At 44.9% G+C, this 23,066-nt stretch overlaps 1 protein-coding gene across 2 annotated transcripts in view; it reads right to left on the reverse strand.

Annotated features, from left to right (window-relative positions):
• Window positions 1-23,066, reverse strand: part of ME3 (malic enzyme 3) — a 217,670-nt gene that overhangs the window by 41,578 nt on the left and 153,026 nt on the right. For both annotated transcript variants that reach the window (XM_033206860.1, XM_033206859.1), the window contains exons 6-7: window positions 21,495-21,656; window positions 10,401-10,504 (exon numbers count right to left, since the gene is read on the reverse strand). In XM_033206860.1, the coding sequence (XP_033062751.1) occupies window positions 10,401-10,504; window positions 21,495-21,656 (266 nt within the window). The remainder of the gene's footprint in view (window positions 1-10,400; window positions 10,505-21,494; window positions 21,657-23,066) is intronic.

A 23,066-nucleotide genomic window follows, 5' to 3' on the forward strand; every position in this document is an offset into this window, starting at 1 on the left:
CTAGCTCTAGAATTCATGCTTTTAACAACTGCAGTTAGTGGGTAGGGTCTTAATTAGAGTCCCCTTTCTTAGATGGGGTACTTGTTCTTTGTAAACTTCAGTTTCTTCATCTCTTAAAATAAAGCGAATAATAGTACCTATCTCATACAGTTGTTGTGAGAATTAGACAAGTTAATATTGTGTGAAGTGCTTATATTAGTGTCTGCTTATGGTAAGCAATTAAATAAATAAGAGTTATTATTGTTATTATTGGTACTTATTCATTAAGAGAAATCAGATCCCCACTCCCTGCCACCATAAGACCCTTACATTCCTTCATCTCTTCTGCCACAATCTAAAAGTTTCAGGTCTGGGAATTATTTTGTTCCTATTCTTGATACCAAGCGATAAAATCAGGCTGCTAAGAGAAAATGAAAAGGAAATAGCCAGCTAGTGTCATTGAATCATATCTCCAGGCAGTGAGCTTCTTCCACCACATTTTGGCCTTAGTCCTGAGCTGGACCTTAGCTAGTGAACTGCAAACTCACTCAATTATGTAGTCTGCTTGGTGTGATGGAAGTGAAAAGGTCCTAGAGAGTTGGGTGCTAGTATGCATTTTGATACAGTCTAGCCTGTGACCCAGGACAGATTCCTTGCACACATAGGAGTTTGTCACCATGCAAAACCTGGCTCTTGTTGTGCTGAGAACATGGTGGAGCTGGACTGTCAACAATGAGCCATATCAGGCTGAAACTGGGAAACTATTCAGCTTCTTCAGAGTCAAGACAAGCCAGAATGAGTTCCAAAGTTCCTTCCTCTGTGCTTCCTCAGATGTGGTCAGATTCACAGCCTTCAGTCTATTCTAATTGGTAGCTAGCTTGGTGTGGACTTTTGACCACTCACCAATCAATCAACTCCCACCTTCACCATTTACTCCAGGAGTAAAGCCACGCTTCCTAGGAACTACCATTGGTAGAGATGTTACTGAGTCATAGGACCTGAGGTAGGAATGATCTATAAAGGCCATCCACGCTGGTTCTTGAACCTTTCTACAACAGTCCAGACATATCTTTGCCCAATCTCTCCTCTGACAATGAAAGCCTAAAGACCAAAAAAAAAAAAAAAAAAAAGTTTAAAGAAAAGCAATAGGCCATTTTAGAAGCAGTGTCACAAAACAGAGCATGATTAATTAGCAAATGAATCATACAGCCAGTAAGATTACAGTCAGGGCAAGAGTTTTAGGCCAGGCTGGTCAGAGTAGATTTCCCTAGGGAAGGCAGAATTTGAACTGGGGCATTGTTATGGGTTCTGCTTCTAATCTCTTCCCACATCTTGTCAATTTTAATACAATACTTGTTACTCAGGAACATACCATGGCTCCCTGTTGCTCACTACATCAAGTCCCAATAGTGGATTAGTAATTTTCAAGCATTTTTAGCAGAATAATTATTTAATAAAATATTGAGCAGAAACCAGATGTAGAAGGCAATGAAAAAAAATAAAGTGTTTCTTCAAGTGGTTTAAATTTTTTATGGTTGGTGGAAAGTATTTCATTTCTAGCACTCCTGATATGCTTCTTTGGAGTCCTGGGACCCAGGGAAGCTTGGTTGAAAAACCACTGGATTAGATGACTGTAGCTCTTCCCACTTTTGAGCTCTAATAATCATGACCTTTTGCCTGGATTTCAAGGCCTATCATAGTGTGATGGTTAATTTTAGGTGTCAACTTGGCTGGTTTAGGGGATACTCAGCTGGTAAAGCATTATTTCTGGGTATGTTTGTGAGGGTGCTTCTGGAAGAGACTGGCATTTGAATCAGTGAATTGAATAAGGAAGATTCACCCTCACCCAATATGGGCAGGCACCATCCAATTGATTGATGACTCAGATAGAACAAAAAGGCAGAGGAAGGGTGAATTCATTCTCTCTTCTGAATTTGGAACACCCATCTTCTCTGGCCCTTGGGCATCAGAACTCCAGACTCTTTGGCCTTCTGACTCCAGGATGTGCACCAACGACCCCACTTTGGATTTATACTGAGCTATGCCACCGGCTTCCCTGGTTCTCACTTGCAGACACCGTATCATGGGATTTCTTTGCCTCCATAATCATGTTAGCCAATTCTCACAATAAATCCACTCTCATCTATCTAAATACCTGATATCCGATTGGTTCTGTTACTCTGGAGAAACCTAAATAATAGATGTAGCCAGCACCATTCTTATTTAACCTTGTTTCAAACCACTAAACATTCATCTCTAGTTGGGCCATTCTTCTAGATACTCATTGCCTTCCCTGCACATTCATTGCTTTTCTTGTGTTCTTGCTTCTCTCATTATATACTTTCTCTATGGAACATCATTTTTTCTCCTGCTGCTTACTCGAATTTGGCCCTAAATTTATACAACTTCCATTTCTTCCCAATCATCCTTGATTGCCCCATCTCTGAATTTCCATTGAACTGAGGGTCAACACCAAATAGTTGGGTACTTAACTCTTCCCTAATTATTTTCTATTCAAAAATGTCTTCTTGGAAGGATGGTAAGGTTGTTGAGGACACAGCTGATGTCATTTTTTTTCTTTTTTTTTTGTGATGGAGTCACACTCTGTCACCCAGGCTAGAGTGCAGTGGTGCCATCTCGGCTCACTGCAACCTCTACCTCCTGGGTTCAAGCAATTCTTGTGCCTCAGCCTCCTGAGTAGCTGAGACTACAGGTGTGTGCCACCATACCTGGCTAATTATTTTTTGTATTTTCGATACAGATGGGGTTTTGCCATGTTGGCCAGGCTGGTCTTGAACTCTTGACCTCAAGTGATGCACCTGCCTCAGCCTCCCAAATTGCTGGGATTATAGGCATGAGCCATTGTGCTTGGCCTAGCTGATGTCTTTTTTTTTTTTGAATCTCATTACAGTGCCTAGTAGAATGCTGGATATGTAGTCATTATTCAGAAGCACTGGAAATGTATGATCAGATACATGCTTTGTTAGTGCTGCTTCAAGCTTCTATGATGAGTTTTCTCACCTCAGTTATGAAAATAAAGCTAGTTCCCAGAGTTCTGTTGTAGTACCTACTGTTTCTAACTCTTTGCTGGCAAAATGCATTCCCTCATGGGATAAGTATACCCTTTCCAGTTTGAAGAGTCAAATTCCCAAATAGGCATATTTTTTGGAAAGGTGATATGATTTTGTGTACTTTCACAGGAAACCTTTTAGAAGAAATTCCCCAAACAAGGCAGTCACCACTGTCTTTACCTAACTAATGAATTTGCCATCTCCCTCTTCCAAGCTCACTGTCCAGAAACTTCTCAAGCAGGAAGTTTCACTGTCATGAAGTCAAGGCACTTTGTGGTGAATCGGGCCCAGCATGTGCCTGCTTGTTGGGAAAGGCAGGCCTGATTCTTGCCCATGACGTGTCTTCGGGGCTGGACTATCTGGATGTGTGAGTGCTTTCCCCACTTGTAGAAATGCAATTATTCCCCGCATGAAAGCAGCTGAAGTTCCTCAGGGCAAAGGGGATTCCAGCAGAAACAATGGGCACAGCCCTGCTTGGGAAGTTTCCAGACTAAAAGGAAGCTGCCAGAGCTGTAGGTAGGTGTATTGCAAGGTAGACCTCCATGGCAGGGTGAGCCCAGAGAACATGCTGGGTCTTTCCTCATGTAGGTCCCTGCTGATAAAACTGTGGAAAGTCTCCGTGTATTGGTCCTTACACCCTCACCTTGGGTTTCAGTCTGATTCTGAAAGTGGGAGGAGCTGGGGCCACACAAGATGCCTCTTCTGGGGATGTTGTCCGTCAGTTTCTCTTTTTATTTTATTTTCTTTAAGAGAGAGGGTCTCTTTCTGTTGCCTACGCTGGAGTGCAGTGGTATCATCATAGCTCACTGCAGCTTTGAACCCCTGGGCTTAAGTGATCCTCTTGCCTCAGCTTTCTAAGTAGCTGGCAATAAAAGGGAGTGCCACCACACCCAGCTGCTTTCTTTTTTCTTTATGTTTTTTGGAGAGACGGGGGTATCACTATGTTGCCTGGGCTAGTCTTGAACTCCTGGCCTCAAATAATCCTCCCACCTTGGCCCCTGAAAGTGCTGAGATTACAGGTGTGAGCCACTGTGCTCAGCCGAGGAGTTTCTCAAATTTCAGTCTTTGCACAGCCCTATGAGAATCATTAGGACAGCTTCAAAAATACAGATGTCCGGGTCTCAACCCAGGCCTTCTGTGGCATAGGAGCCTGAAGTCTGTATTCTTGACAAGTTTCCTTGATGACTCAGAAGCAAAGCCAGATTTAGGAACCATAGGTCAGTATTAGCATGACTACTTTTTTTTTTTTTTTTTTTTTTTTGAGACGGAGTCTCGCTCCGTCGCCCAGACTGGAGTGCAGTGGCCGGATCTCAGCTCACTGCAAGCTCCGCCTCCCGGGTTTACGCCATTCTCCTGCCTCAGCCTCCCGAGTAGCTGGGACTACAGGCGCCCGCCACCTCGCCCGGCTAGTTTTTTGTATTTTTTAGTAGAGACGGGGGTTTCACCGTGTTAGCCCAGATGGTCTCGATCTCCTGACCTCGTGATCCGCCCGTCTCGGCCTCCCACAGTGCTGGGATTACAGGCTTGAGCCACCGCGCCCGGCCAGCATGCCTGCTTTTATTAGACCCACTGCTTTGCTCCAGGGTGGATTGGGAGTGGGTGTGGGGGTGGAGTGTACCCAAGAGAGCATATTCCTGCATGTTTTTGTAACTCAGAAGAAGCAGCTGCAGCTTCATGTGGACTAAAATAGAGGCCTACTTTAGCTCTTGAAATATCCTGAACACCTGGAGAAAAATAACCCAGAGGCTCCTTTAACCTCGGAGTTGCTATTTCGCTGCGGGAGTCGCAGGACCAGCAGGCATGAGTGTTCACAGAGTCACAGATGCTTAGGTCACAAGGCTCCTCACAGCTCCAAGGAGGGTAAAGGATAGCACAGTGCTGCCACCCCTTATTCCCTGCCCAGGGCAGACATTGCTAATCAACGATGACACTCATCCCTGTTGAACCCAGAGAGGTTCAGAGTCCTAAGCAATCAGAGCTGGCACAAGGAATGAAACCTTTTACCCTCCTTGCCATTCTTACCAACAATATCCTAGTCTAGTCCTAAAATTTGTTGGGCACTTTGACTTGCAGTTATCCATAGGACACAGTTCAGAAAACCATGGTGAGTCATATTCTTTTCTCTTCTCTTTGGGGAAACTCAATCATTCCCTTGATATTAATACTATCTATGGGTTGGCAACTCCCAAGTGTATGTTTCTGCCCCAGAACTCTTCTTGAGCTCCAGACTTACACAGACACTTAGAGGCTAAGAAAGTGTAGAGTCTCAGGTTATCTAAACTTCAATAGATACATATGAAATATTTTTGACTATTTAGCTCTTTGAGAGGGGAACTGCTTATTTCTCTATGTATTGCTCACTATGCCTGGCTCAGTGTCTGGTATACAGCAGGTACTAGGTAGATATGCCTATTGATTTTATATATCATTCCCCTGCTTATCTGCGTAACTGAGTTATTCTTTTCTCATGCCCTCCTATAGTGAGGGCTGCCCCATTCCTTATCCCCCCCAGGCTAGATGGGGCGTGGCAGTCTCTGACATTGGTGGCCCCCAATGCACCATGCCTCCTAGTATTTATTTCCTTGTATAACCTCCTCCCTTGGAATCTAGGAAATCTTGGACCTATGATTTTCTTCAGCCAGTATAATGTAGTGGAAGTTAGACTGCCAGTTCCAGGTCTCATCCTTAAGAAGGCCTGGCAGCTTCCACTCTTGTGTTCTTAGGAACCCTAGACTGTCACATAAAAAGTTCAGCTATCCTGTGAAGAGAAGAGGTCATGTGAAAGAGAGACCCTAAGACTCAATGGAAAGACAGAGGAGCCCAACCTTTCCAGTGTCCCAGCTGAGCCCGCTCCCAGCTAGTTAGCCAGCTGAAAGCAGCAGTATGTGTGACCATTGGCAAGACCAGGAGAAGAACCACTCCAGCTGAGTCAGTTCAGCTTCCAAGAATCAAGAGCAAATAAAATGTTAGGCCACTAAGATTTGGGATGGTTTGTTACACAGCAAAAGAAACAGAAGATGTGTTCCTTGACACCACAGATCAAGAGGCAAGTGAACAGTCTTGGAATTTCATCTCCTTATTTTTAGCTTTAACTTTGGTGCTGTGCTCCGCACAAAGGCCTGACAAGTAACAATTCCTTTGATCTCTGTAAATCTGATCAGGGCGCAGTAGAGAGCATTTAGTCATTTTGACAGCATATATATTTGAACAGAAACCTTTAGGGTAGCCCTCCAAATGTAAGGGTAGAAACAAGTGGGATGAGTAGCAGAGGAGAGATGGAATGGGAGGAGTCCCATTTAGGTTGAAGTGACACAGAGAATGAATGCTGGAGCAAGCAGGGTTGGCTCCAGAAGGACAGGGGCTCACATCAAGTGTGGAAGGTAACATTAAGGGGTGGGCCTGTGTTAACTGGCTCCAGATATCAGAGAGGCCCATGGCTGTCTGAATTTCTCTGAAAACTAGAACTTTCTACAAAGAGCACTAAAAGTGAAATTGTGACTTCCAATATGGTATGTATCTCAGGAATTACATGTGTGTGTGTGTGATTATGGTGAGAGGAGAGAAAGAGGCAGAGAGAATGAATGAATGCACAGAGATAAAGAAATGGAGAGACTTAAAAAAAAGAATTTTTCCTAGAGCTAAAAAGTAGATGACTTTTTAAAAAGTAAGCTTTTTTATTATTTCCCTTCTTTAACACTCTAATCTAAGCAGCTTAAGAATCCCTGTATTTAGGGTTTGGGAACTAGGGAAGAAGCAGGTGGTTTCCTTTCCTGGTCTGCTTAAAGGCCAAAGCTGCTGATAACATCAAGCTTCTGTCCAGCCCAGGATATTTATCAGACAGAACTAGGGCTCCAGGTGCAAACTTAAAATATAGTCAATTCCCATCCATACTACTGTAAGTAACAGAAATGAAAAATGTGAATGGAAGCTGTCAGGGAAAACTTGTGGCAGCAGGAGGTGGTGCTTGGGTACAATGCACCCATCCACTGCATGGCAGGAAGAGTGGGGCAATCAGTCCTTGCCATCAGTCTTTGTCTCTGCTTTGAGAAGGACACTCCCAGCTGTCTGTTGCTGTGGTTCACAGACTTAAATTGAGATTCCTTCTGTCCTGGAAGGTTCTTCTCAGTGGCCAAGCTCCACGACAGGAACTGAGCCATAGTAAGTTTATTTTAGGCCAAAAAATCTTAACATACACCCCTATTAGTGGGTAGGGGTAGGAAGGTGGAGCTTTTTATTAGCAGGATGTTTGGACAGAGACGAGGATGTTGAAAGCAGGAGTCAACATTTCCCAAGGTTCTTTCTTAAAATACGTTGTGTTTGACTTTGGAACTCCTGACTCACCCCTAGGCTGGGCATTCTGTCCTGGAGCTACTGTATTCCCAAGAGTGCTTGGGGAGACCAGCTCATTCCTCACCTACAGTATCCACAGAAACATCTGCTACAGCTTATTAGAAAGTCAAAACAACCAACCATCAATCCATCATCTTTTCTGTTTAAGGACACATTCCTGTTGGCTGACACATGCTCCTCCCCAAGGATTCCCCTTCCCCGCCCCGGACTGTCTGTGTGTGTCTGTAAAATTGTGAACTGATTTTGATGATAATTTGCACAGCTTCTTACATCCTAGTTTATTTAACCTTCTCACACGAATAGCAATACTTTTCTTTGGGGAATCACAGAATGATTACTGACTCATTAGATAAACAATGAACCCTGGAAACAGGAAGCAAAAAGTGGGCTTTCAAAGCCAATTTCATTCCCTTCTCTTTTCATCCACAGGTGACACAGCATTGTAGAATGAGTCTGTACTTGGAGTCAATAGTCCTGGGTTCAGCTTGTAGTCCTGACCGGTACTGTGAGACCTGAGATAGCTAACTTGGCCTCTCTGAGTCTCAGTTTTCTCTTGCATAAAATGGGAATAATAATACCTATCCGGCTGGCTACAGAGAATTTTTTAAGAGGTTAGAATAGAATACTGGGGTGGGAAGGCAGTTTAAAGAACATCTGATGCTTGAATTCCTTCCTACAATATCACCACAAATAAGCCATGCAACCTATCCTTGAACTCTTTGTGACAGGGAACTCATTCCCACAGACGGTCCAGCGCAATGTGAGACAGTTCTGATTTATTTTGAGCTGAAAACTGCTTCCTTTAGCATTCCACCAGTTGGTTCTTCTCCATGTAAATATATACAAACAAGTCCAATTCTCTTCTGAAAGAAGAGCTTTTAGAATCTGGAGGTGCTAGCACGTCCCTGATATAGACAGAGCAGTCTCTGAGTCTTCTCTCTACCAGGCTCAGCTTTTGGTTCTCTTCACTATCATGGTTATTGCGCTCCAAAGGCATTTTAGGTAAATTTTAAGCCTCAGTGTAGCTTCTCTAGCACTGGATGTGGTATTCAGGATTTCTGAAAGGGAGAGAATGAAGTGCGACATTCATCTCCCTTGTCCTAGATGCTATGCCTCTATTAATGCAGCTGACCCTTGAATTTGCTTTATTTAGTGGCCACGTCCCAATAGCAGCCCTTCCTCCACAATCTTAGCTGCAAACATCTAACTTTCTGATCACCACTTCCTTTCTCTCCAGCTTATTCCACCTATCATCCAATTCAACAGTTTCTAAACCTCACCAGGACTTATTATCCATTGATCACCCTTTCACTGTCCCTTGTCCCTCCCCTCTACCACATCTTACCATTCTCTCCCCTTTTACCCAGCCTAGAGCTCATGACACAATTATAACCATTCCCTCTCAACTCCTTGCTCTTTCCCATTTTCTCTTGCCTGGCAAAATCCCCAACCCTGATTACACCCTGTTCTCTTTGTCTTCCTGCCCTTGGACCCAGACAGTTGAACTTGGCTTCAGAAAACACAGAAACAGGTTAACTAGCTTAAGTTAAATTCATAAACAGTAACCCCAAGAGGGCCCAGAGAGATGCCTGGTGATCATGATCCAGCTTCCCAGTCCAGACATTCTCCCAGTCTCATAGATAACTAGGTCCCACTTCCTCTATCCTTAAACCTCCCCATCCTCACTCTATGCCGATGACCTTGTCTTCAAGCAGGGGACTCCCCCCTCACTCCCACCACACATCTACCCACCTGCCCCATCAGTGCCCAGTACTCTGCCTTCCCTTTCTCCCTGTGGATGATTTTCTGTGCTCCAAGACTAAGCTCTTCAGGTGTGCACTGGATCCTTTTTCCTGCTTGCTTACTTAAGGACTTTTGCCCCCCATCCTACAGTCCATCATTCATTTCCTCTTTTGACAGGATCATTTCCACCTTATATAACCACAATATTATTTTGCTCTCATCTTAAAAAACAAAACACAACACCAACAAAACTCTTTTCTTATCTCCAGATAAGGAAACTAGATAAGGAGACTCAGAAAAGTTTAGTAACCTGCCCAAGGTCACATATCTGAAAAGTGGAGGGGTCAAAGGTCAAATTATAGTTTGCCCACCCCTAAAGCCCACCCAGATGAGACTTCGTGTAGTTTGTGGGCTCCAGCCCGCTGCTGTGGTTGGAGAGGCTGAGCTTGGGCAAGGGAGCACTTCGTCAAGGATGGGCAGGTCATCTCTGCCAAACCTGTGCAATCTTGGGGCAACAAGAAGGCTGGAGCTTTGCAGGTGAGAAGGGAACCTGCTTTGTCTTCAGAGGCCCACTGAGCTGCTGAAACTCTGGCCTGATCAGCTTTTCTCTCAGAATAAACATGGGTGCGTGAGGGCTGTCATCAGGCCTCCATTCCAGCGGCACGTCAGCCACAGCAGTGTGAGCGGGTGGCCACGATGGCAGACAGATGGGGCAGGCAAGCGAGGTGGAAGCTGCCAGCATTGTGAAGCTTCCCCAGTGAAGACATGACACCTCATAAATCTTGCAGGCCCAGAGCCCATGTGGTCTGCCACAGTGCCTCATTAACACTTCCTTGTTCTCACATAGAGGTGGAAAATAACCAAATGTGACAAGCTGTCTTCCAAAACCATTTCATCAGAAGGGCACACATCTTTCCTCCATCACTTGCAACATCCCTACTTGTGCTGAGAACCCTAAACAGCTCAGGCTAAGGGGGTTTTTCTCCTGGGAAAACGATACTTAACTACCTCCATATCATAACCTTCAGCCCTCAACTCTCATTCCCACCCCTCTCTGCTCCCAGAGATTCTCTCAGAGAATGAGCCCATTTGGCGTCCAGTCTTATCACTCCAAGGGGTCAAGTTGGAATTTTCAGAATACCTGGGAAAGCATGCATCTACTGCCTTTGCTTTGTGTATTGGCCAAAACCAGTGTTGGCTTTAGTCATGGCATCTCTTAAAAGTCCTCTTTCAAAAGGGACACACTGGTCCACTTACTTGTCTGTCACAGCCTGCATGAACTCGTCCAGCAAGTCATCGTACGCCTTCCCGCGCACACGCTGGTGTTTCAGGCCGATGTACAGAGGGTCTCTGAGCAGCTCCTGGAACAGACAGCACCCATTGACTAAGCCTACTCCCAGTGTTCCTGTTTTTTTATTTTCTTTTTCCAACAAGTATCCAGGATTATTGGGAAGAACCAGAAGGTGGGAGGAGAGGGAGGAGTAGGAAGCTGACTGGATCTCCCTCGCCCAGGTGTCATTTCTGAGAAAGGGTCTGGAGGCTAAGCCAGTGATTGAGGCTGGACCCTCAGATGATCCTCATTTGGAAACCATGGATGCTTTGAACCAGGCAAGCCTCTCTCAGACACAGTCTTTCAACCTCCGTCTGCAGGCTTTAGGGTTATTTCAAGATTTCTCAACAGTGGCATTACTGACATTTTGGCTGGGATAATTCTTTAACGTGAGGCCTGATGTGCACACTGTAGGATATTTATCAGCATCTCTGGCCTCTAGCCACTAGATGCCAGTAACACTCGCAGTTGTGGCCATCAAAAATGACTTCAAGGCCTGATGTGATGGCTCATGCCTGTAATCTCAGCACTTTGGGAGGCCAAGGTGGAAAAATTGCTTGAGCCCAGGAGTTTGAGGCTGTCCTGGCCAACACAGTGAGACCCCATCTCTACAAAAAATTTTAGAAAGTTAGCTGGGCATGGTGGTGTGTGCCTTTGGTCCCAGCTGCTCAGGAGGCTGAGGTGGGAGGGTCACTTGACCTTGGGAGGTCAAGGCTGCAGTGAGCCATGATCGTGCCACTGCACTCTAGCCTGGGCAACAGATTGAGACCCTGTCTCAAACAAACAAACAAACAAACAAACAAACAAAAACAAAAACAAAAAAGAAAAAATGAATGTTTTGAGACATTGCCAAAGGTCTTCTTAGGGATAAAACTGTCACTGGTTGAAAACCACTGTAGCTGACTTCAGGCAGCATCTGCATGGAAGTATTGGGTCGCATCCAGAGTCCCTGGTCTGGACTCATGTTAGAAAACCAACCCACACTCCTTTCCTTTCCATTCCTCTCTTTTCTTCTCCCCTCTTCTCTTCTCTACTTCTCTCCCTCCCTCCTTGAAATCTTACTGAACACCTACCATGTGCCTCACATTGTACTGGGCCCTGGGGATACAAGCATAGAATGAAACAACCAGGAATTTCAATTCAAGAGAGATGCTCACCTTAACACCTAGCCTGTGTTCAGGGCCCCTCCACCTGACCTTCTGCAGCTCTTTCCATCACAGCAGTCATATGCTATTGGGTTATCTATGTCTGCGTTGGTGTGAATGACCATTCCTGCTGGCCGACTTGCCACATCTTCCATTCCTCCCACCGCTACACAGAGTCAGTGGACTCATTCATGCATGACATATTTATTTCTCATCTACTATTGCTGACACTGGACCCAGTGGGGGATTTGTAGAGGAGCAAGAAATGGCTGTTGCCTTGTAGGTGCTGACAGGTGGCTGCTGAGTAAACAAACACTTTCTACTGCAGGGCAGAATGGCACTGTTTTGGAACAAAGTGTGGCACATGGAGGGACAGTGATGAGTGAAGAAATTCCCCTTAGGGGGCAGATTGGGATTGTGTCATGGAGAAAATGGTCAGGTAGGAAGAGATAGGCAGATTTCAGCAGGTAGGCCTCAAGGCTGAGAAGTCAGCACAAAGAAAGGTTGAGGGCTGGAGGCAAGAGGAGGAAATACCTGGTGTATTTGGGAAATGGGAGGTAATTCCGTGTGTTAGAGTTTCCTGGAATTATCTACTTTTTTGTCTAACTCACCAAAAATATAAATTCTTAGAGGACAAGGTTTTGTGTTATCTCCATCTGAACTGCTGCTACACACAAAGATACAAAGATAAGGACCAGTGGGCCTATACTCTGACCCTCAGCCCTCAAGGGCTTACAGTCAAGTCACACCTCCATCACTGTGAGCTGTGTGACTTTGGGCAAGTCATGGGGCCTCCTGACGCCTTATTCTCATCTATCAAGTGGGGATAAAATATGGGCTGCATGGGGATGATTGTGATGATCAAGTAGAAAAATATATATGAAAGAGCTTGGTGAATTATAATATATGCTATAAAACAGTGGTAGCAATTTTAGCTTTCACAGTGCCTCCAATGTGTCACGTACTGCCCTAAGTGCTTTACTTAACCCAGTGAGGACGTATCAGCCATGGAGGTGTGTGGCTCGGAACTATCTTAAGGGAACCTGCTGATGGAGGGCAATTGGTGGACAGCCTTCAGTTTGCACACTCTCCCTGGATTGCTTAATGATTGAGCATGGAGGGGGACTGGGGGAAACCATTCCTGCCCAACTGAGACTCTGCTGGGGCAGGAACTTCCCACCGGCCTGACGGAGCAGGGGAGACTCTCCCTGGGCTCTCTTACTCAGTCCTCACTCCCTCCTGCTCTCCCTTCACAGGTGTCTGACCTGTACTACAGTCTGAAGGCCCCACTCACCCCCAACTCCTCCCACTCCCTCCCCCTTTATTCTTCACAGGTGTCTACCCAGTACCTCTCTCACACATCTATTTCCCCCATTTTTAAAGAGGCAACAAGACTCAGAGAGATGAAGCAGCCTGCTTAAGACCTTGGACTCATAAGTGCAGGAGTCAGGATTCAAAGCTGGGCTGTTGGGTCCAGAGTCTATGGTCTTAAGCACTCAGTCGTGCTGCATGGGTGGCTCTTCTGCATACCAACAAGAATCAATTTTTCTTTTTAAGGACACTGTTCTGGGTCCATACTGCTTTGATATCACTGTAGTAGGTGTGGGGGAGGGTATAGTTTAAGGGACAGAAAAGAACAGGAAATATCGGTTAACCCTTCACCCCAAATCTTGGGTACACATAAGATCTGAGGTGGATTTAGCACTTTGTCAAAGATACCACAGGTTTACATTTAGGAAGATGGTGGATCCTGGCCTCCTGTCTCACTCTCCTAATCCCCTGGATTGGACACCCTTGAAACTGTTTAGAATTCTTCACTGGTAGGGGTATGTGCATGTGTGTGTCAGTGGGGGAGACCTAAAGGGTGAAAGTGGTGCATACATGGTGCCCACCCTTCCACATGCTACCTTCAAAGTGACCATCAAAAGCCACTTAGAAGCATCAAACATCCAGAAAGAAGAAATGATAAATGATAGTAGAGTAACATGATGAATAGCTAGGCAGTAATTAAAATTGGTGGTTTTAAGACTTTGCAATCACCTGAACAAATTTGTAAGAGATTATTTAAAGTGGAAAAAGCAGGATACAAAATTACACAGATATCATAATTATAACTCTCTGAAACACACACATACAGAGCTTGGAAGGACATACATTAAAAAATGACTGAAAATAGTATTACTCTTGGCACTGGCAGAAAACATTCACTTTGCCAGTTCTTACAAAGATTAAAAGGGTCCATGGTAAGTTATAATTTGGAATGTTGCCAACTCACAGATTTGAATCTTAGTGCATCAGGCAGCATAGAGTGAATTTCTCAATCCTGCACATGCAGTTTCTAGGGTAAGTTAAGCTCCCCAGTGGTGTAAGGGATTTTTACATTTTCAAAAAATTTCTCAGTATACTGCAGTAAAGATCAAAGGTCAACCATAATGAGATACTGCTAAGATACAAGGGCAACTATAAAAAGCTTTTTAAAAGTCCTTATATTTTGCTTCCATAATAAAATGTTCTATGTCTCAGATACTTTAACCACAAAACATGAAAAAAAGTTCCCTTATGGATATGACGTTAAAAAATAGCTTATGTTTATATAGAGCTCTCAAGTAATGCACTCATTTGTTCCTTCTAATAGTCTGACCTCTTCTCATCCCATTTTAGAGGAAGTTGGAGTTCAAGGGTTTAAATAAACTGCCCAAGCTCACAGAGCCAGAAAGTAGCTATGCTGAGATTGAGCTTTGTCTGGGTCTCATGATGAAGCGTTCTCTTTGTCCCATCACTTGATATTGTGGGAGCCAGGGAACCAGGGAGCCAAGGGGCAGCTCCTTACCCTCTGCCTGGTCCTCCTGGAAGAGGTCAGTAGTGGCTGGGAAGGTCCAGGCTCTTGACCTGCAGACCAGGCTGGGGAACGGGGAGAGCTGGAATGAGTTCAGAGGAAAGGCTGTGTCCACATCTCTAGTCAACTGGTTCTTTTTTAGCAGGAGTGGAAATGGCTTCTCTAAAAGAGTAGTGGGCAGAGCTCCCACAGCTGACTTGGCACAACATGGAACAAGCAGCCCACATTCTGCTCTGTATCCGCCAACTGATTCAGATATAAGAATGCCTGCCAGTAAGGGGTAGGAGTAGTAACCTGCCTGGACCCCCTCCTTGTAGCCCTCCTCTATCTTGACTTCTTCATATGATTTAGAAGAGAAGAGAAGATTTCAGCAGATAGTATTGCCAGATAAAATATAGGACGCCCAGTTAAATTTGAATTTCAGACAGGCAATAATTAAAAAGAAATGTTTAGAATTAAGTGTGACCTATGTATTACGTGGAGCACACTTACGCTAAAAAATGTTGACTTGCTTATCTGAAATTTAAATGTCACTGGTGTCCGGTATTTTTATTTGCTAAATCTGGTAACCCTATCAATAGAGGCAGAGGAATCTTCAAGTTTGGAGGCAACATGCCGTGGGGGAAAGGACGCTGCTGGACCTGGTGGCTGTGGTCAGGATGCTCCCCTCTGAGCATCCTCGGTAGGGCCCAAACGGGCTCTAGGCTTTCAAATCAGATAGACCTGGATTTGAATTGAGGCTTTGTCACTTGACTAGCTCTGTGGCTTTGGGGAAGGTATTTAACTTTTCTCTGCTCTCTGTTAAATAGGGATGATAATTTCTATCACGCAATGGAAGCTCTTTGAGCTCCTCATTCATCTGCATCTCCCCAGCTAATTGTACAGTGATGGAACACATAAGCCCTTGAGAAGCATTTAGTGATATGATTGCCAGAGTCCTGGGACTGGGCTAAGGAGATGCTGAATTAAAAACTAGGAAGGTCTTAGAAATCACTTGGTTCAGCTTCCTCCAAATGAATTTTTGAAGGTTGGAAAGAATAAATGAGCTGGCCAAAGTCACAAAACACAATGGTGGAAACAACACGGCAGAAATCATGGTTGCTAGACCAGGACTCTTCCCAGGGTGGGAACCAGGTTTATTCACTTCCAAACTTTAGTGTTCAGTAGGGTGCCTGGCACCTAAATATTGAGTGATGAAATCTTTCCCCTCTGTTAGTTACTGAGTCCCCTTTGGAATCAAGTAAGTCAATGATTATAATTTTAGGTGAAGGCCTTTATTCGAAGTGGGTGAAGCAGAACTTTCTCGTCTGCTGTGGGAGTTAGAGGGTTGAGTGTGTTCTCTGTGGCTATTTGCCTAGCTCTGCCTTCCGTAAGGTTTGTCTTGGAGACAAAATGTCATGGAAAACGAAACGGTTTCCTCCTCTTCACTGCCCATATCAGTGAGCATTGCATTTCAGCTGGAAGACAGATAAACCTCCTGGTTGAAAAAATATTTATCTTGCATAGCAACAGGCATGCTGTGATATTACTCAGGGAACCTGGGGGTCTGGGAGGTCACAGGATTGGATTCATGCTGTGGGCACAGCATGCTTTCTCCTTACAGTGGCAGTCCCACCTACCACTCATTCCTTGGGAAGCTCAGCTAAGCCTGGGGTAAGCTACAAAGATCCTAGCAAGGGCATCCTCATAGGTTACACATGTGTAGAGAGTGAGCTCTATGATGGCACCACGTGGTGAAGGCTAAATAATGATAATCTTGCAAGGTAGAAGAAACCCTGCAACACCCAGCCTGATAATCTTGCAAGGTAGAAGAAAGTCTGCAACACCCAGCCTGGTTGTCAACTCCATGCTTCCTTGGCAATCCAATAACACCCAAAGCACTATTTACCAGGCTCTGCTGATGCTTGTTTCCCTAAGCAGACACGAGTCCCCTCCCTCCTCCCATTCTTCAGTTCCAGAAGATCACACAGCATCTCCTTCTGAGGTGAATTCATAGAGGCTCAAGACTTCTGCCAGGAGAAGACCTCCAAGGCTCAGCAGGGTCATTTTAAAGCCAAGCCCCATCCCCCAGGATTCCCCCACCCTGCCTTAGCACAGGGTGGGATGAGCGCTGGGTTTGGAGTCAAACCTTGGGGAAGCCCTTTCTGCTCTGAGTCTCTTTTCCCCTGTAAAACAAGGGGGTTGAACAAGATGGTACTCAGGTGCCTTCTAACCTGAATAGTCTGTGACTGGCTGCATATGGATGAAACAAAATAAATCCAATTCACATGCAGCCACGATGGAAGGCTGAGCAGGCACTCCCTTCCCCTACCCCCTTGGAACTTAATCATGGGATGTCCTTTCTTCATGGGATCACGGCTCCACATATTTATTTTTCCAAATCTCCTTGTTGTCGGCAGGTAAAAGTGACGCAGAGTTTCAGGGCTGTGGACAGCAGATGTTTTCCTTCAACAGGAAACCTGGCAGGGTGTTGTCTTTGACTGTGATTAAAGCTCCTGTTGCCTCAGGAGTTTTTGTGGAGACATACACACAGATGGTCAAGTTATTCTGACACTAAAAACCCCCATGACAGCATCCTCCCTGCATGGACATGTGAGATTAAAATGGTAAAAGGCCAAGTTTCCCTCTGTTACATCTCAGGCTTGCTCTGAGCAAAAGGTGTGCCCTGGGACTTCTGGGGGGAATGTCTTGCAAATGGATTCATTGGAAAAAAAAAAAAAGAAAGAAAAAGGAACTGTAGTTGGGAGATCACATAGCAAATCCATTTGAAAAGAGAAAAATCACCATCTTGCTAATGTTGGTCACTTTATAACTTTGAAAATTTTGTGTCCTGAGTTTCCTCAAATGGGTCTGGAGGGGGCACACCATTCCCTGGAGGAGATGGTGTAAACAGTATTGCTATCCTCTGACTTGATTCTGAATGTCCATGGGATCCTGTCTGTGTGAAACACCATTCTCAGCCCCCATTTCCTAGTCTATAATGCAAACACCAGACTCCTTGGAGCAGTGCACCATGTTGGGCAAGGCAGCTGTGGAGCCAGAGAGCTGGGTTCCAATCCCAGCTCTGACACTTAGAGCTGTGGGACCTGAGGTAAGTAGTTGACATGTTTCCGTCTCAGTTTCCTTATCTGAAAATGGGGAGAATAATATACTGGGGAAGAACGGCTTCCTCTCACCCCCGGGGCATATACGGAGGGCAGATCAGGGCATGTTCCCTCCTCCCAGATGGGGGTACTCTGGTCCCTCCCTGACATAAGATGCAGACCCAGGGGAGGTTCTCTCCCCTCTACATCCAGGAGGAAGAGGTGATTCTAGAGGCCTAAAGCACCAGAAGAAGTAGACGCTTTGAGTAGATGTGACACTTGACTCATTAAAGTGACCAATTAGGTGACAGTGTTGAAACACTGACAACTAGAATATTCTATTCAGGCTGACCCGCATTTATCTCCTTCAGGCTCAGCAGGGTGCCTGACACCCACTAAACACTCAATAAACTTTTATTAACTAAGGCAAAGTGTTCACAAAAGAATCTTAATTGAAGAAATTAGAACAAAATTACATTATGATTACACCTAGGTAATAACTACCTTTATGTATAGGCATAGAAAAATATTGGGAAGAAACACAAATGCAGCATTGTGGGAGAAATACCATTTCCTTTTTCTTTAAAATTTTGAATAATGTTCTAAATTTATTTTAGCAATAAAAATTCTGAAAATCAAGAAAAAAATCTTTACTTATAAAGCAACAGAAACTAGGCACAGATGTAACATGGGGAGAGGAGCACAAACTTGGATTTGGCTCCTAGCCCTGCCTCTTCTAGCAGATCTTCTTGGGCAAATAAAACTCTCTGGGCCTCAGTTTCCTATGCTGTAAAAAACAGGGTAATGACAGATGCTCCACTCACAGGGTTATTGCAAGGCTTAAACTGAGTGGTCCATAAAAAGGGCCTGATCCACAATTACTGCTACCTTCCAGTCATTTTTTCTGGTGGGTTTGTTACAAGTTAGAGCCAGCTCTAAACTTCAGCATATCATTGCTGAGTGCTGGACCTTCAATGACAAAGGATCCCAATGCACCAGCACAGCCAGCACCCTTCCAGTGGATGCAGTGGCCTCAGAATCAAACTCAATCTGTTCTAATTCTTGCCCAAAGCCAGCTTTTAGAAGGAATGTTGGAACACAGCAGGAGGTATTGGAGAGGAAGAATAAAACAACGTTTGCTGCGCTCATCCATGTCTGCAAAGAAGCATTCTGTGAGGCCAAAAGACAATTTCAGCAAAACTCAGATATCTGGCTGGGGGTAGGGCATTACTGTGCAGAGCAAAACTTGAAGACTGGTTTTGATGAGCAGCTGTAAAGCATGTATCCTGATCCAACCTCCTGTCTCCTGAGCTGGTGAGGAGACACATGGAGACCAGGCAGTTTTAGAGGTTGAAGGATGCTTAGTAACTTTCTGGTCTAGTCTCTCAATAAACTGAAAGGGAATTAAGTCTAAGGAGGTGCAGTGACTTATCTGGCTCGTCATGGTACTGGAACCAAAGTCCCTGGCTCGTCATGGTACTGGGAACCAAGGTCCCAAACCAATAGTTTTCCCACTTTCTTGCTCTCCCTGATCTCATTCCCACCCCCAGGATTTCCCAGCTGTTAAGCAAGGTCTGCCCACCATTCCATCATTTGATCGTATCTGCAGATGAAGCCTGAATAAGCATAATTCCTTACTAGGATCTAAAGTGCTTGCTTTTGTTTGAAATGGGGATGCCTGGGCTGGGCATGGTGGCTCACAACTGCAATCCCAGCATTTTGGGAGGCCAAGGCCAGCGGATCACTTGAGGTCAGGAGTCTGAGACCAGCCTGACCAACATGGTGAAACCCAATCTCTACTAAAAACACAAAAATTAGCTGAGCGTGGTGGTGCATGCCTGTAATCCCTGCTACTGAGACAGGAGAATTGCTTGAACCAGGAAAGCAGAGGTTACAGCAAGCCAAGATCACACCACTGCATTCTAGCCTGGGCAACAGAGGGAGAGTCCATCTCAAAAAAAAAAAAAAAAAAAGAAATGGGGATTCACTGTGTTTAGGGAAGAGGAAGGCCATGTAAAGAGTCTTGGCAAATTTTCTTAAGAGAGATCACTGCAGAATGCAAATAAGAATAACTGTTTGACAATGTGAATCAAGAATTTAAAAAATGACCATTCCTTTTTCTTCAATACTTACATTTCTAGAAATTTATCCTAAGGAAATACTCAGAGATAGTAACAAAGACTTATCTGCAAAAATGGGTTTCAGAGCATAATTTATGTTTTAAAAAGACTAGAAACAACTGAAGTGCCCAACTGTGGGGGTTTTCTTATACAAATTATGATACTCCAGGTAGCTACTAAACTGACACTACGGAAGAATGGTTAATCGAGTCTAAGGACTTAATTAACTTAATGGTTAATTTTAGCAATACAATTTTTAATTTTATTAAAATCTTTCTTCCTTCCTTCCTTCCTTCCTTTCCTTCCTTTCCTTCCCTTCCTTCCCTTCCTTCCCTTCCCTCCCTTCCCTCCCTTCTTTCTTTCCTTCCTTCCTTCCTTCCTTCCTTCCTTCCTTCCTTCCTTCCTTCCTTCCTTCCTTCCTTCTTCTTTCTTTCTTTCTTTCTTCTTTCTTTCTTCTTTCTTTCTTTTCTTTCTTTCTTTCTTTCTTTCTTTCTTTCTTTCTTCTCTTTACCCTCAGTGCCTAGCAATGTATGTTCATGGATTTAACCAACCCTATGGTGCCCATAGCTCATCAGGACATTTGTAGCCTACAGTGGATCCAAAGCCAGGTTCCAATGAAGACATGAGGGACCTATAAACTTAACTGTTGTAGAGATAGAGAGAGCTGGCACTGGTGAAAGAAAACTCATGATAGATAATTAAATTTGAAAAAGAAATATAAAATACTGTATATATAATAAGAACACAACTTTTGTTTTATAAGTTCATGGAAAAAAAAAAGGCTGGGAGAAAGTATGCCAATATGCAAACAATGATTAGCACTTGTTGTGTGGCTGATACCTTATTTTTGACACTTCTCTGAATTGTCTCATTTATTTATTTATTTATTTATTTATTTATTTATTTATGATAGAGTCTTGCTCTGTCACCCAGGCTGGAGTGCAGTGGTGTGATCTCAGCTCACTGCAAGCTCTGCCTCCCAGGTTCTCCTGGGATTCTCCTGTCTCAGCCTCCCCAGTAGCTGGGATTAGAGGTGTGCACCACCACACCCAGCTACTTTTTGTATTTTTAGTAGAGATGGGATTTCACCATGTTGGTCAGGCTGGTCTCGAACTCCTGGCCTCAGGTGATCCCGCCCTGATTGGCCTCCCAAAGTGCTGGGAAAACAGGCATGAGTGACTGTGCCCGGCCTCAATTTTGAAAAGATGAACATGCACTGATCTCAAAGATAAATATCATTAAGAGGGAATCCTTGGATATTTTTTCATGTTTTCTGACACAGAGACAGAGCTGCGAATCACAGACATGCCCATGGTGGTTCCCAGAGCAAGGAAACCCTTGGCTGGGGCCTGAACTCCTTAAACCACAAACTGCTAGGAATCGTGCAGCTGTAGGATCTCACCTGTCTGAGTCAGATATTTTGGCACCTGGTACTTTGAATTCTAATCCTTCCATTGGGGCAGACTGCCTTGAGAATGCTAAAAAACACAGCCCAGGGGTCACTCCCACCTCAAGGGAAATGGAAACTGCATGGGGTAATGGGGGTCAAAGAGCAAGGAAGCCCAAGCAGGGGTCATTGTGGGTATAGAGGGCCTCATAGAGGTAGGATCAAGGGGACCCAGGAGTGGGAGAGGGAACAGAATGGAGCTAGGGGTGGGCAACCAGGGAAGAAGGTCCTCTACTCCACAATTGTGTAGGAGGAGTACCCTGGTCTAGGGGATGCCAAGAAAGAAATGGCCCCTTGCTGTGTAGATATAACCACCCACAAACATGCTCCTCACCCTGTCCCAGTTGCCACCTTCTGGCCCCAGAGCTCCCGGCCTGGGCAGTGTGTTACCTCATTGTTGGTGCCGACATCCAGTAGCACAGGGAGGCACTGCTGTGGGTTCACTCCTCCACACGCTGTGTACAGGGCCAGCTTGCCCACAGGGATGCCCATGCCGTAGCAGCCCAGGTCTCCCAGGCCCAGGATGCGTTCCCCATCAGTCACCACCACGGCCTGAAAAACAGCAGGGCACCATCAATCTGGGACAGCACTTCCTGTGACAGAGTGCTCATTTTAGCAGCCCTGGCCCATCAGGCTTGGTGACTGGATGTCCACCGACTTTGCCGGTGTGGAAGAGTTTGTCTGGGATAAGGCCAGAGCGTTTATTCACCTGCAGGTGGCCGGTCCTTCCTGGCAGGCTGGTGAGAAACCCTACTGAGAGGAGATGACAGAAAGATGCCTGCCTTGCATTCTGAGCTTCAGGTGGGGGCTGCAGAAACAGCTAGAGGGAAACCACATCAAGTCACTTCGCTCTTCCTCAAGGAAACTAAACAGACACTCTTAGCCTGAGACTTGGGGTGGTGGGGAGGGAAGGGCATAATTAAAAGAGAAAATGAAAAATAAGTGTTCATGCTGCTGCTACAGCTCCAGGATTTAGAGGATAATCTAAATGCTCTCCAACCTACTCCTGGATTATGAAAAATCCGATTTGCAAAGAACAGGACTCCTTGTGACATCTTCTAGGATCATTATTGCACATGAAATCAGGAAGAGTTCCAAGCTGCACTGGGATTTACCTTTTGCATTTGGCAAAGAATTGCTGATGTACTAGCTGTCGTGCTCCTTCAAGGCTTACCTACTGTGAATTAACAGATGTGAATGAAGCTGATGGTGATGAGAGGAATAATTGTATTATTATAATGGATATTCTTTTATTCATGTAATGCATATTTATGAAGCACCTACTTTGCATAAGACACTGTGACAAATTCTGGGGGAGCTTCAGTTTGCACATCTACAAAAACAAATATGCACGGACCCAGTCCTTAAAGGATTAAAGGGCCAAAGGAGAGATGGAATGTGTATATTAATAATCGTGATTCTGGGAGGGAAGCTGGACTGCAGCAGAATAGCATACAGGGCGGCAGAGATTAGAAGATGGGAGGGTAACCCTTCATGGGTGAAGGGACACACATGCCCTGCCTTGGACAGGTGGAGATTGTGGCGCATGGGTCGGGAGAAGGGCATTTGATACAAAAGAAAGTTAAATTCCAGGGTAGAGGTGCTGGGAGTGGGGAGAAGGTAGGGTGTGTTTGGGGAATGAGGAGGTGTAGGTTGCAGGAAGGGAAAGAATGGAAAGTCAGGCAGGAGTCAGACTGTGAAAGGCCTTGAATGTCTGGTCAAGGAGAGCCCCTCAGGGTAACGGTGAAGTTGTTTTAGGCCACTCTCACCTGCTCACCAGCGCCAGCTCTCTCTATCTCTACAACAGTTAAGTTTATAGGTCCCTCATCTCTTCATTGGAACCTGGCTTTGGATCCACTGTAGGCTACACACGTCCTGATGAGCTATGGGTACCATAGGGTTTGGTTAAATCCATGAACATACATTGCTAGGCACTGAGGGTAAAGAGATGAAGACCCATCC

Source organism: Trachypithecus francoisi, unplaced genomic scaffold (genome assembly GCF_009764315.1).
Source record: "Trachypithecus francoisi isolate TF-2019V2 unplaced genomic scaffold, Tfra_2.0 Lachesis_group8, whole genome shotgun sequence".
In the NCBI taxonomy this organism is placed as follows: domain Eukaryota; kingdom Metazoa; phylum Chordata; class Mammalia; order Primates; family Cercopithecidae; genus Trachypithecus; species Trachypithecus francoisi.